Source organism: Anarrhichthys ocellatus, unplaced genomic scaffold (genome assembly GCF_004355925.1).
Source record: "Anarrhichthys ocellatus isolate YVR2014 unplaced genomic scaffold, GSC_Weel_1.0 scaffold2, whole genome shotgun sequence".
In the NCBI taxonomy this organism is placed as follows: domain Eukaryota; kingdom Metazoa; phylum Chordata; class Actinopteri; order Perciformes; family Anarhichadidae; genus Anarrhichthys; species Anarrhichthys ocellatus.
Window position 1 is genome coordinate 14,282,748 of NW_022280032.1, and position 13,068 is coordinate 14,295,815.

At 42.5% G+C, this 13,068-nt stretch overlaps 1 protein-coding gene across 4 annotated transcripts in view; it reads right to left on the reverse strand.

The window, feature by feature from the left end:
- Positions 1-13,068, reverse strand: part of furinb (furin (paired basic amino acid cleaving enzyme) b) — an 88,521-nt gene that overhangs the window by 32,718 nt on the left and 42,735 nt on the right. For 3 of the 4 annotated variants that reach the window (XM_031870347.1, XM_031870328.1, XM_031870337.1), the window contains exon 4: positions 5,486-5,584. The exons of the other annotated variant lie outside the window; for it this stretch is intronic. In XM_031870347.1, coding sequence (XP_031726207.1) covers positions 5,486-5,584 — 99 coding nt within the window. The remainder of the gene's footprint in view (positions 1-5,485; positions 5,585-13,068) is intronic. 4 annotated transcript variants of the gene reach the window in all.

The window sequence follows — 13,068 nt, forward strand, 5'->3', positions numbered from 1 at the left end:
ACATATATATATATATACACACATATATATATATATATATACACACATATATATATATATACACACACACACACACACACAGTGCAAAAAAAACACAGTTCTTGCCAAAATCCACACAATAGCAAATCATTTCATGACTGGTCCACTCTGCATTTCCCCGTACCTCTGCCATGCTTGTATCTATATATTTTGACAGGTATTATGCTGTGTAAGCATGATTGACAGTGGTAAGAATGATCAAAGACATCCGTAAACTTTAATATTTGTTCCAGACACCCACATATATACTTGGCACATTGAACTACGTGTATTGATAACTAAGCATTTCATATCTAAGCTGCGAGATTAAAAATCAGATAAAAGCTGGGAATTTGTAATGCTAATAAAGACAGCCTTCTGAAAACGGTGGGCAAAAAATACTCCCGTTTCCAAAAGAAACTTGTCCTGCTATAATACAGGTTTACATCACTAAATTGGACGTGTGTGAGCCAAAGAATGAGACGTGAACTGATTAGGGAACCACAGAGAAGAGTGGATGTAGTGTGAAGGACCTGTGGTATTGCTTTTACAAACATTACTTAGTTCTAAATAAATAAAAGCCAATCAGCTATAATACATGAAGGAGGAACACATTCAATTCATATTTGGAAGCTGAAGTGGACCGTTACTACTGTAGCAGAGGGAATTTGCATAGATGGAGTGTGCAACTATAGAACAGACACTTATCCTCTGAAGCACTTTAAGCAAATGCTGTTGTGCATTATTACTGTCAGTGATGAATGCATCCTTTGCTGAATTCTTTGCCGAAGGTGACAAAGCTTAAACTGATTCTACTTTTGCGTCAAGAGCACTCAAGCGATACATGTCTAAACTTGTGAATTTCCTGTACTATGTACTATATGTACTATATACTGTGAATTTTCTGCTGTGCCCAGCAGATTCCGAAAGTCCAACTTGTAATTCAGGTATTTACGTCCCTATTTTTTCTTGCCACTTCCTCTTGCTGCTGTCAGAGCTGTTTCTAGAAGTGAGTGCTTGTTTCATGATTACATGCTCTCACAGTATGAAGCTTCCGAGGGCGGTGCAGCTCCTAACCTTGATGAAAACTTTGCCTCAGAGAATGAAGCCATTGACTTTATTCAAGTGACCCTAGACTAATTAACACTTATCTCATTTATAACTGCACACGACTGACCCTGTTGCACTGCTGGCCACATTATTATCAGAGCACAATGACAGCGGATAGATGAGTCAGATCTATTGTAATGATCTAATCTAGTGGAATATCTAGCGTTTAATTTATATAGCGTATTAATACAAATTATTCAACATTTGCACGTTCAACTCACAGCTTACTTATATAACAACGCCTTAGGAAAGCGGACAGTCAGAGTAATAGACGTAATTTAATTGGATCTTTTTGATGAGGGCAAATTGTGGAATATTTTATGTAGTATATGAGCAAAAACCCGCTCTTAATGACAAAAAAAATCAGGTCTAATCGAAAAAAAAAACACGCCGGTGATGGTAACTAATTAGAAGACAGTGATACGGTACGAGCACCACCGCAAGGTCTGGGACAAGGACAAAGCAGAGCCAAACACAACCACATAGGGAAGCAATCATGAGGCAAGGATGAGGTCTCGACGTGGCCTAGGTCTGTGATCCGCTTGAGCAATAAACTATTTGTTCCATCTCTCGCAGTGTCCTGAGGGCTTTCCTGTCTGATGACTAAGGAGAAGACATGCTGGTATTGTTTGTAATGCAGGGAGACTGCCAGCCTGTGCTTTGATCTGTAAATCTGTTTCCTACGGTTTATGGAGAAAGATGATATATGTTGAGGGATGAGTCTGGTGATATATTACTAAATCACATGAAAAGACCAAAATGAATTGATCCAACAGACAGTATATCCAAAGCCTGATGCTGTGTAGCTTATTCCTCTGTGACATATATCTCCATTGTTGTCCAAAGACTATTAAAAAAACAGATCCGTACCTCTGGAAACCCAATGTGTACTTGTTTTGACTTTCCTTTAATCATTTTGTTTTACTAAATAATTGTATTTCTTAGGGCCTGTAAAAATAATTAAAAAATAACACAATCGGAGAGGAATGAGACAGTCTTCAGTTGAACTACTCACAACCCAAGACCTGTGAGAAGGGGAACTGCCTCCAACGCTTGCTGAAAATAGTCCCCAACAAATACAATATTCCTCCATGTCCCTCCTGTGACTCATACCGAGACATTTACGTCTTCGGTAGCAGCCAGTGGGCTTGGGGCTGAGCTCCACAGACAAGCTGGTTATTGAGAGACGAAAGAACGCATTGTTGGTTTTGGTCTTTTCATGGGATTTGTTGACAATAACACAAATATAGAATATTGCCAGCCTTATCCTTTAACGGTAAGGCCTCAGCACAGTAGAGAGAGAGAGAGAGAAAGAGAAAGAGAAAGAGAAAGAGAGAGAGATGTAGGGTAAGTTCCCTCCGAAACATAGCATGCAGTAAGCTGCCTTACCCTGCGGTTTGTAAAAAACCAACAGCAGCCACCCCAAAACAAATTGATTTTTTCCTTTATAGAGAAGGTATGGGGAGCGGAGAGGAGATGACAAACAACCCTTGCAAGCATAATGGTAAAAGCTTATGCAGCTGCCAATGTAATTTTGCCACTGTGTGATTATTCAACAGGGATGGTGATAAGTGGCATGTTAGTGCCACGGAGCTGAGGAAAAGAGACAATGGAGGTAATGTGAGAGACTGACAGAGAGGAAACACTACAGGAAGCTCAAAGCGTATAGCATTGACGAATCTAAATCCAACCATTATGTTTCCACGGCGTTTTAAATGTGGTTGCTTTGAAGCAGGTTAAGCAGAACCTTTTCTTTCCTCTTTTCCAGGGATCAGATGGTGACACACACACACACACACACACACACACACACACACAAGTATGAATATACAAACTCTCATAAATAAAATACAAACCCACTCACTCATGCTGTGGTGTTTTTTGGCAGTGGTCATGCTTTGCCTGAGGTTTGATCTGTTTCTGGTTGTGTAGGTGGGTAGGTAACCTAGGGACAAACTGTTGATACTTAGCCAGAAACCTGGAGCCATTAATAGCCGGGGGGTTAAAGTGCGGTGTTAACTTGAACCGCTGACAGAGATGAACCTGTGAGATGGAATCTCTTCTGTCAAAAATTGTCTTTATCTCCCTGGCTCTGCTGTTAGGGCTTCAAATTCAAGATGCTTTGTCTCTCACTCGGTATTGCCAAATGACGCAGACATAAAGGCAATCTAAAAACTTAAAAAGAAACGTTATTATACTCGTCATTATACATTTACATGAAATTTGACCTCTGCATTTAACCCATCCGTAGCATATTAGGAGCAGTGGGCTGCTGAGAAGCGCCCAGGGAGCAGTTAGGGGTTTCGTGTCTTGCTCAGGGACACTTCGGCGCAGGACTCATAGCAGAGACTTTGTGGTTGCCGGACGAGCCTGTCTACCCAATGAGCCACGGCCGCACAGCGAACCTCACTTTGCCTCATCCAGATTCATTTTTGCTCCTTGCGGGCCACTTATTAAAGACGACGCCAATTAGTCCTGCGGTTTCGCCAACAGTGCGATCTACATTTCATCCTCTCCAGCGCATGCAACACTAAAACCCATTATGACACATCATTAAATCCTTGGTAACAGTGACAAAATCCTTGCCTCTGTCGATGCTCATACTAGCTCTCATTTGTTGCCGATTTTGGAAACCTCAAAACAAATCCGAAAACCATTTGAGCGCCACAGTTCTCTCCCAGCTCCGAGGTGGACACCTCTGAACCATTTGCTCTCAGAGCCTTGTTATCGTCCACATAGCCCGACCCGGCCCGAGCCTCACTGAATGTCACCATATCCCACTAATTATGTCTTGGGGCTTCAGCGCTTGTCACACCACATCAGTGCTCTCCTCAGCCAGCTTGACTTGCTCTACAGAGTCATCCTCGGGATCTACTTGGCAGACCTACCTTGCTACAGATGGCCCAAGTCTGTTGTCACTTCGTAATGGCCCCCTTTTTAGCACCAGTCAGGTACCTCTTAAGATGCTTCTAAATAGATGCAATTTACACAACTGCCAACAGTGTTTCCAATGTAAACATGACAGCAGTGTGTTGCTGAGTCGGGTGGCAGCAGCACTGAAAGAGAGGGTGTTTACATCATTAGCGTGCACACACACATACCTGTAGTTTTGGTTTTTTTGCTGCTGAAGCCTGGGTTGTCAAGTTATTCAAATTTTCTTTGACATCAATGTGGACATTTTTTAAAAAGTTAGGATTTTAACTGATCAAACTAGTGATGTTGCATGAACACAACATCAACATTATGAATGGCAGATTGAAAGGGTGATTTCAAACAAATCACAAACTTAAGAATGTACCGCATTAACCACAGTTATTGCCCCCGACGCAAAAAATGGAGAAGTATAAAGTTCATCTGAAAAGGTGAATTTCGTTGGTTTCCTTCAAAATCTCTTCTGCTGATTCGATAACAAATAATGAGAGCTTCTAATAGAGAGTAAATTACATTTTTTCATACAGGCCTGGTATTAGCATATCTCCTGTTGCCTTCCCAAGACAGCGATGTAATAATCCATAAATGTCACACCTAATTACCATTTTTATGTACAGCGGAATGCTGTACCTTGTACGTAAAAAGAAAGATTGTATCTAGTGTTTCCTGTAGTGTGAGGCGGCTCAGGTGGATTTGCTTTGACTAGAAGTCTGCTGGATTGGCAAGAGTTGAATTCTCTTCGATTTAAGAAATAAAATCAAAACATTTATTTATTTTTTTCACCTACAAGAGAATGACAGCGAATACTGCCAGACATTTCTCTTGGGTGGGAACAGTGCAAATATAGCATGGTTATACAGGTCTGGCAATAAAAGACTGCTTATCTCTTAATCCCTAGTAAGAAAACTCCACAATGTTGGCATTTTCATGCTGACTCAACTACATCTAGCATGTATGTACAGAGGCTGAGAGTTAGCAGAGGTATAGTATGCCAGGTATAAATTGGTGGTTGGGCTGTATGCAAATTCAAGACCAGATTCAGGGATTGGAAAATGTTCTTGTTTTTGGATGCTACTTTACAATGATGAATGCCAATTTTCCTCTCTATTCAACATTTAAATGCAAATAATGATTTTACTAGACTGGAGAAAAAGCAAGACCAAAGACATAGACACTCCCAGCTGTTGTGTTGTTCGGCTGGGTCTATTTTGCTACAGCTAGGTGGGACCCTCAGATTGGGTCATGGGGACAGATGGAAGGACCGGCGTGGACTGAAAAGAATACAGAGTTTGACAAGCTGTCATTGACGCTGGCATCCTTGTCTCTTGTGATATACTCTCTGTGTGTAATCCAATCTGTCTTTTGGCCTTTTGTTGCCAACATAGAGTGCTGCAATGAGCTGTGCGAGAGCTGACAACAGTCTTACCTGTGGTTCTTTTTGCAATCTGACGTGCATCCCCCTGTGGCCAGACAAAGCCCTCTTTTCCACAGCCTGATGCCTGAAGTGATAATAATCACCAAAAACCTGCACAAACATAAAAGGAGAGGCAATGAGTTCACCTGCAGCAACTGGACAGCCAGATAACACTCTGTGCTCACCAAAGTATTCATGAGCGCAAGAGCAAATGTGCAGACAGTGTTCATTTCAGAAAGAGCTGGAAAAAAAAGACATCCATTTGGACATTGGAGTCTGGCATTCTCTGCCCACATTCAAAGCTAAATGAGTATCTATTACTGCACTGGTAAAAAACTGTATTTCATTAGCACCCATAACATATTGTGAGAGTCTTGGCCACACAGGAGTGCCGTGAACGCCACAAGCTCTCTGGAGATTGGAGAAAATGTGCACTAAAAGAAGGACATCCATTACACAACTGCAGATGGACACTAGCTGTCAAAGGTGATTAGACGCATCCATTAGACGTAGTTTGAATTCAGAGCTAGACTGAAGACATTCAACGTGCTGCCGTCATTGTCCCATTACACAGCCTGCTCATAAAGGACCTTTTAAGGACAAGCAATTGGGTGACAGCTGTCACGAAACTGGCCTAAAACCTCAGGGAGGGCTTTCTTTTTGTCAGCCCTGCTCTTAAGTGACGCACGGAGCAGCCTCGTGGTCAAGGACAGCCGACCTGAGACAAAGATGGAGTCTAAATAATACAGACACCCAGATATATGTGCGCCACAAAAGGACTAAAATAACCAAAGAAAAGTTGGAGGAAGGAGACGACGAGGAACCAGCCCTGATAGTCTTTACACAGTTATTCACAAGAGAGAAGCCTCCATTTGAAGAGGAAGTATTGCAATCTGTACAGTAGTGCCACTGGGGACTGGCTCACCTTCACAAGCCCAGTGGAGCGGAGGAGGAGAGGGAGGGGGGGGGGGGGGGGGAGAAGGGGATGATAGAGGGAGGGATACGCAGGGTTTGACAGGCCGACCAGGCAGGATGGATGTGTGCGAGGAGGGAGAAGAGCAGACGCAGCAGGATGGAAGGCTCTCCTGGGGTTGCAGGCTGACTGTCTGCGAGCGACCAGACTGGAAGCCGGAGCTCAGAGGCCCAGTCTGGCAGCGCTGATATAAAGCTGCCAGCCTGGCGCCGGCCAATTTGACTTCATTTGTCAAATATTTGTAATTGGGACTTGGTTTTAAACCACTTGCTGTGATCATTTCCATATAAACTGGGTGACCGTCAGTCTTACATTAGTCAGCATTGTGCTCTTCTCCCTTGGACTTCAGGTTGCACACAAATGATGTGTGGGAAAGATGAATAAGGCTGCTTTTGTAAAGGACAATCCTTTAATGATTCAAAATGTGGCAAAGAGCCGGAGAAAAAAAATCTCAACATAAAAGAAATATTTCAACGATATGGCTTAAATAGCTTACGTGTTGAGGGCCAGCTTTAGTTACTAATTACTAGTTACTAATTACTAAGCCACCAGATATCAAGCAGATATGAAATATGTCAAATGGGCAATATACATTACTATGGTTTAAGTACTATAGCTAACACCGCACAGAAAGGTGCATTTAAATCCCTAGAACAGGATATTCTGCTTGGAGACACCGTTGAAAAAGATCCTCTGCGGATGTCGACTTCGTGACATCTAAAGTAAATTCAGTAAATCAGCGACTGAACTTACGGACACACCCGTCTCGAAAATAACATCAAAAGGAAATAGCCTTGTAATGATTCAAGATTGAGGTGCGATGAGGGATGTGACCCAATAAATTAATGAGACCCACTTTCACATTGATTGCGGCAGGGCTGGAAGCTAATTTGCGCTGTACCGTGGTGGCTTTTCTGCGGGACAAACCTATTTCCTCGAGTGCTGATGTCCTCATTAAGACCTAGAGTCTTATATGGGTCTTGGGGAATTGAGATGGAGATAGAAATGTTGGTGTAGCTGCCCATGAGTGTGGCTGAGTCATGCCTCTCTACAGTCTATATACCAAAAAGAATCATATGAGGCGAGTGTGTGCCGGTGATGATAATTGAGAGCACTGTGGGCCATTAGTCACCCTGCCACTACGCTCCGAGTCTGCCTTAGAGGAATACTGACCTTTACACTCATATCTCATATCTTTAGTTGTTTCGCAGCCATCTCTGTCTTTACCTTCCTGTAGCCTCGGGGTAAAAAAAAAAACAGTGCGCACTATATACAACTAAAAATAATCAAACGTTAAAACTACTAATCTAGAAAAGGGAAGTAGGGCTGCAATTCAAAATTGTTTAATATTTTGTCTGACCAACAGTCCAAAAGGTAACCAGTGCACAATGATATGAATGAATTGACTCTCTATGTCTAAAATATGCAGTGACACATTTACAGTACACAAAATAATTCACGTGTCAGCTCTGTGAACAGAGAACAGAATAGCTGATAATAACAGATCTTATCAGAAAATAGGGACATGATATTTAATAACAGGATCACAGAATGTCCTTGTTTTAAGGTTTATTCCCCTTTTCAATATATCCAAAAGGGTATTTCAGTGAAGTTCATGTTCTCAGATAGTAAAATCAGTTGATAGTGAAAGGACAGGCTACAATAAAATGTCCTTGTAAACTCCATTGAAAGTAGCCCTTGTAATGTGTTTTAAGATATAATATATGGAGCATAATAAATTCCTTTTTTTTCTTCCTTTGAAGACCCGTGTTCGAAAGAAGTCCTTAAGTAGACTTCACATTCAACCATATTAATGTTTTTCATCTTACAGTCTAAATCCACTGAGGATCTGTTGAGGTCTAGCTCTATAATAGAACCGGTGTCTTGATCTCTGCCAGACACTTCCATTAAATGTTACAATACTACCAGTGGTTATTTTACTACACATGTTATTAAGTATTTACAGTGACGTCTTAGCGGATCATCAGTGAAATATGCGATACTGATTTTAGGTTAATTAACTAACTATTTGGAGCTTGTGATGAACTTACACGAGGCAGATGTACGTGGGAGTCTACATGTTGGCTGAGTTTGAATGCAGCTGACATTAAGATGATTGCTCATTAAAAGCTTTCAGTCAGTCTGAGCGCTCTGTGAGGCGTCGGAGAGGAATCGACCAGGTGTACTCTGTTTCTTTCACCGTTTCTCCAGCCAACGCAGTGTTTCAATTTTTATTTTTATGTCTTTAATAATCCTTTACCTGGCCGATTTTCTCTACCTAGCACTCACCATTGGGCAATTTTTTCTGGACTCCACCGGGGAATTCAAGCCATCTGCTGACGTTATCAGTCCGAGTGGTTGCTAGACTTCAAGGTGACTGAAAGTAATGTCATGGTGTGACTCCTACATCCCGCATTCTGCTGTGTCCTGTTCTGGACTCTTCTATGGTGGCTGCCCGGGTCTCTGGCCAACTCCCGCCACAGTTGTTAAGTCAATATTGGCCACAGGGGATTGGCTTCAGATCATTGGTGCCCGAAAACAGGAATGTAGCTGCAGCTTTCACCGAGCTGTAACCTAATGTTATTTCACATTGCAGCGTGTGTGCATACAAGTGTTAAGGCAACTCTCCAAAGTCACAAGCTGATATGAAATTTTTATTCTCATCAAAGTAGCGAGGATGAAATTATGCACCGCTCTTGTCGAGAAGTGTGCCTGAAATTTGTTTCGTGCCAGACACGACACAAACGTGGTTGTCTCAAGTGATGTGATAATAAAATCAAATTTTTCTTATCGCCGCGCTGAAATTCTGCACGGAGACTTAAAAAGAATTCCAATATTCAGAGATGTGGTAGTGCAGAGGCAGCCGAGAGTATATGTGTGTGGATTCCCGCCAACTAATGCAATGATATACTCATATCTTTATGTGTGTGTGTGTGAGAATACGCATTCAGTATGGAAGCTGAATACAAATATTCAGCCCTCAGCATGGGAGCCTAAAGGTCCGCTACACCGATATTGACTGTGACAGACTTCCACATTAAGTGTATTCCCTTAAGCTTGGGAAAAGTGCACAGAGGCAAATCCTCCTTATTGGACCTGGCGTCAATCAGACCCATCTTTCAGGGAACAACACTAGCATCAATGGTTGGTTAGAGACACAGCAATAACAGTAATTCACTCTAAACAGTGAGCGCCCTAATTCACAGCCTGTGATATACGACTTCACTAACCTTGATGGAAGATGCTACGGCGGGGCGCATAAACATGTGAGGCGTACACAGCAAGGCACACAATGCTCTTTTGCTCCTCCACACAGCAGAGAGGCACTTAGAGGCAGCTTCTGTTGCACAGCCGAGATAGAAATGTCAGAGGCACATTGATCGCCACACGGCCCCACTAAGCCTTTCTCCTTCTCCTTTCACATGTTGCCTTTTCTCTCATTGTTGTTGCTCACTTACACAACACACATCAGTGCAAAAAAACCTATGGGAACGGTACTTTCTCCATTGCTTACAGTGTATATACACAGCAAATGTGTGCTTTCGGTTGGTATGGTGCGATATTTTTGCTGTTGGGTTTATAAAACAGTAGTGTTGTTATCGTCTCCGCTGAGCCACTGGGCTTCCATCGTTTGGACTAATTACAGCTGAAACTCTGGGGTTCCGCTTAGTGGGAGTAAGTCATTATTTTACTCTGAAATAGAGGCTAATTGAGTGTTTTCAAATGAAGGGTAATTATTTGTTTGCATCTTAGCTTCAATTCCGCACGTTGCCCGCCTCGTCTGCCTTCACCAGCTCAGGGGACTTGACGTCTTGGGAAAGACTGAGCCGCAACACTGTTTTGGCTAATTATGTGGATGAACAGCAGAGATTTAACAAAACGCCTATGAAGACTGTCCCTCCAGTAGTGGTAAAGTAATAAGACAAAGGCGGCATGAAAGGTGTGGAAACCGATTTGTGCCGTTGAATAACTCTTCTTTAATAGATATAAAGAAGAGTTATTAAAGCAACTGTTGGAAAAGCACAAAGACCTTGAACGAGGTAAAGAGAGTTTAAATCACGGTGTGGCCGTCCAGACCTGTTCCTATTCTGGGAGAGAATGGGAGAACACATGGGTGGAATATGAAAGAAAGGAAGAGAAATGAAAGCGAGGCAGGAGAAAGAAATACGTCACAGGAGAATAGTGAAGAAGAGGCGAAAACTACATCGGAAATGGCTACAAAAGGCGTCACGCAAGACACTAAGAGAGCCACCGACGCCTGACCTTTGGCTGATATTACCAGGAAACTAAATTCAAACCGTTCTGTCACAGTTAATGACTGCTGCCTTGTAATTCTAATCAGTGATGGTATCACCCTCTGGGATTCCATGTCGAAATATAACATGGTGAATCTACACCATATCTCTTATGTCTTAATGCAATGGGGTTTGAGCTGGATTAGACCAGAACATAAAATGGCCTCAGTATATGAATCTCATGCATTTGCTGCAGACATCAATTTAATTTTTTTTTTTTTAAATGTAGAAAAAGTAGCAGTCCTGATGTACTTTATCTTTGTGGTGTGATTTTTCAGAGAGCAGATAAGAGACAGAGCAGGGAGAGAGGGCTTATCAAAGCCCCCCACAGTATAAAACTACATCATCACTCAGCCAAACCTTGCTCAAAGTGACACTGATACAACCAGCCAGCATATCGAACTCACACTGGTGTTCAAAGTCATTTACGTGTGTGCGCACAAGCACACACACACACACACACACACACACACACACACACACACACACACACACACACACACACACACACACACACACACCAAAGAGGCAGAGCTTCGAGAGAGGGAGACTGAGACGGATAAAAAGACCTTGCATGGGAGGGAGAGTTTGTGTGTGAGGGAGACATTTTTAAATATTTCAGATCACTCCTTGCCTTTGTAATTTGAGATTTATCCCACTGGGCTGATTTGTCAGTCTCAATTCCCTGTCTTGGTCAGAGAAATGTGCTCACCAAATTAGTAAACATCCAACTTTAACTATGCTTCGCCGTAACGTTGAATATTCATGGGCAACAAGGGAGTTGGAGCCATCGGTTTTTGCAGCAGTCGGGCTTGTTCCTTCTTTTATTAGTAATATCAGTAGACATAGAGAGGATGAGAGATACACTACATGCATTGGTAAACAAGAATCTTTGCTGAAACGTGGGCCACAAGGGGCCTCTTCCACTTGCCATGAGGAAAAACAGGAGAAGACTTGATGATGTATGAAAACAACTTCACCGGAAAGCAAAGGATTGAGATCACACTGGGTTCATTTTAAAGCCGTCTGGAGAGGGTGCAGAGTAAACGGACAATTGTGAACGGAACGGCATCCTTCCTCTTTGGATCGGAAGAAGCTCTGGAAGCAAACGTGCCACCACAGTGACTGCATCTGACAAAGAGCTTAGGCAATGAAGCATAGCATTATGTAAATGAGGAGAAAGACAAAAAACTGAAGAGTGAATGAAAAAAAAAGGAGGGAAAAAAAATTATTTGCTTACAGGAAATCTTATGAAATATTGAGTCATTTAGTGTTTAGTATTCTATGGGGTTGTGCTGCTCAAGTACAACCTGAGCGCTACAGGCCTGTAGTTTATGGCTGGAGGCGGCATGTCGCCCTGATTGCCATGCCATACAAATTTAAAAGCAATTGTGATCTGAAGTGAATAACGCACACAATCTGCACTCGACTCTGCCGTGCAAAAAAAAACAGTGCGTCTCTCTTCCTCCTCCTCCACTCATTTATGTTAATGCCTTTGTGTTCCTACATGACTTTGTTTCAACCCGTTGTCCGCAATCAGGAAAGGGCACACTCTACCGACGAATGAAAACCCTGCTACTTGTTAGTAGGTAACTACAGTACATGAAAAATCAATGTGAAGAGCACTCAAAGGGTTCTCTTATTGATTTTTCATAGACTCAGATCAGTCAATCTATCAATGGCTGCAAGAACAGGGGCCCTAAGAGAGGCGTCATGGATGTACAGCTGCAGTGATGGACTACTGAAAAGGAAATGTGCAAATGTCTTGTGCCTAGAATGTGCCCTTCACTTCAAGGTCTCAGCTCAGGAAAATTCAAGCTGTCAGCACATGCAGACATACAGCAAGAAGATGTAACCCTACTGCATGAAGAAGAAAACAAAAAAAAAAAAACACACCCTATGGGAAATCACTTCACATTTCACTTAAACATCACTGCGATTTGAAGAAACACCTGAGCGCACACGCACTCACAGACACATAGCGACTCACTCTATGTCTCTGTCTTCCGCTCTCCGTGTGCGACGAGGTCAATAAAAAAAAAAAGAAAAAAAAAGACAACTCCAGCCTCCAGCTGTCCCCTCCGGCTCCTCCCTCAGACGGTGGTCTGTTTAGGAGAGCCGAGATCCTGTGAGGCTGCTGGATTATTCATTTGCAGAGTGTAACTCAGCCCACTGCTCTTTTCCACTTCACCTATGCTGAATTCCCCGGTGCCTGGACAGCCTCTGTCAGGCTCCGTCACCCCAGTTTTCCAGAACTGAAGTAAATAGGCTCTATTTCCATTCAGCACTCGTCAGTTTAATTCCTTTATTCTATGTGTCTTTCACTC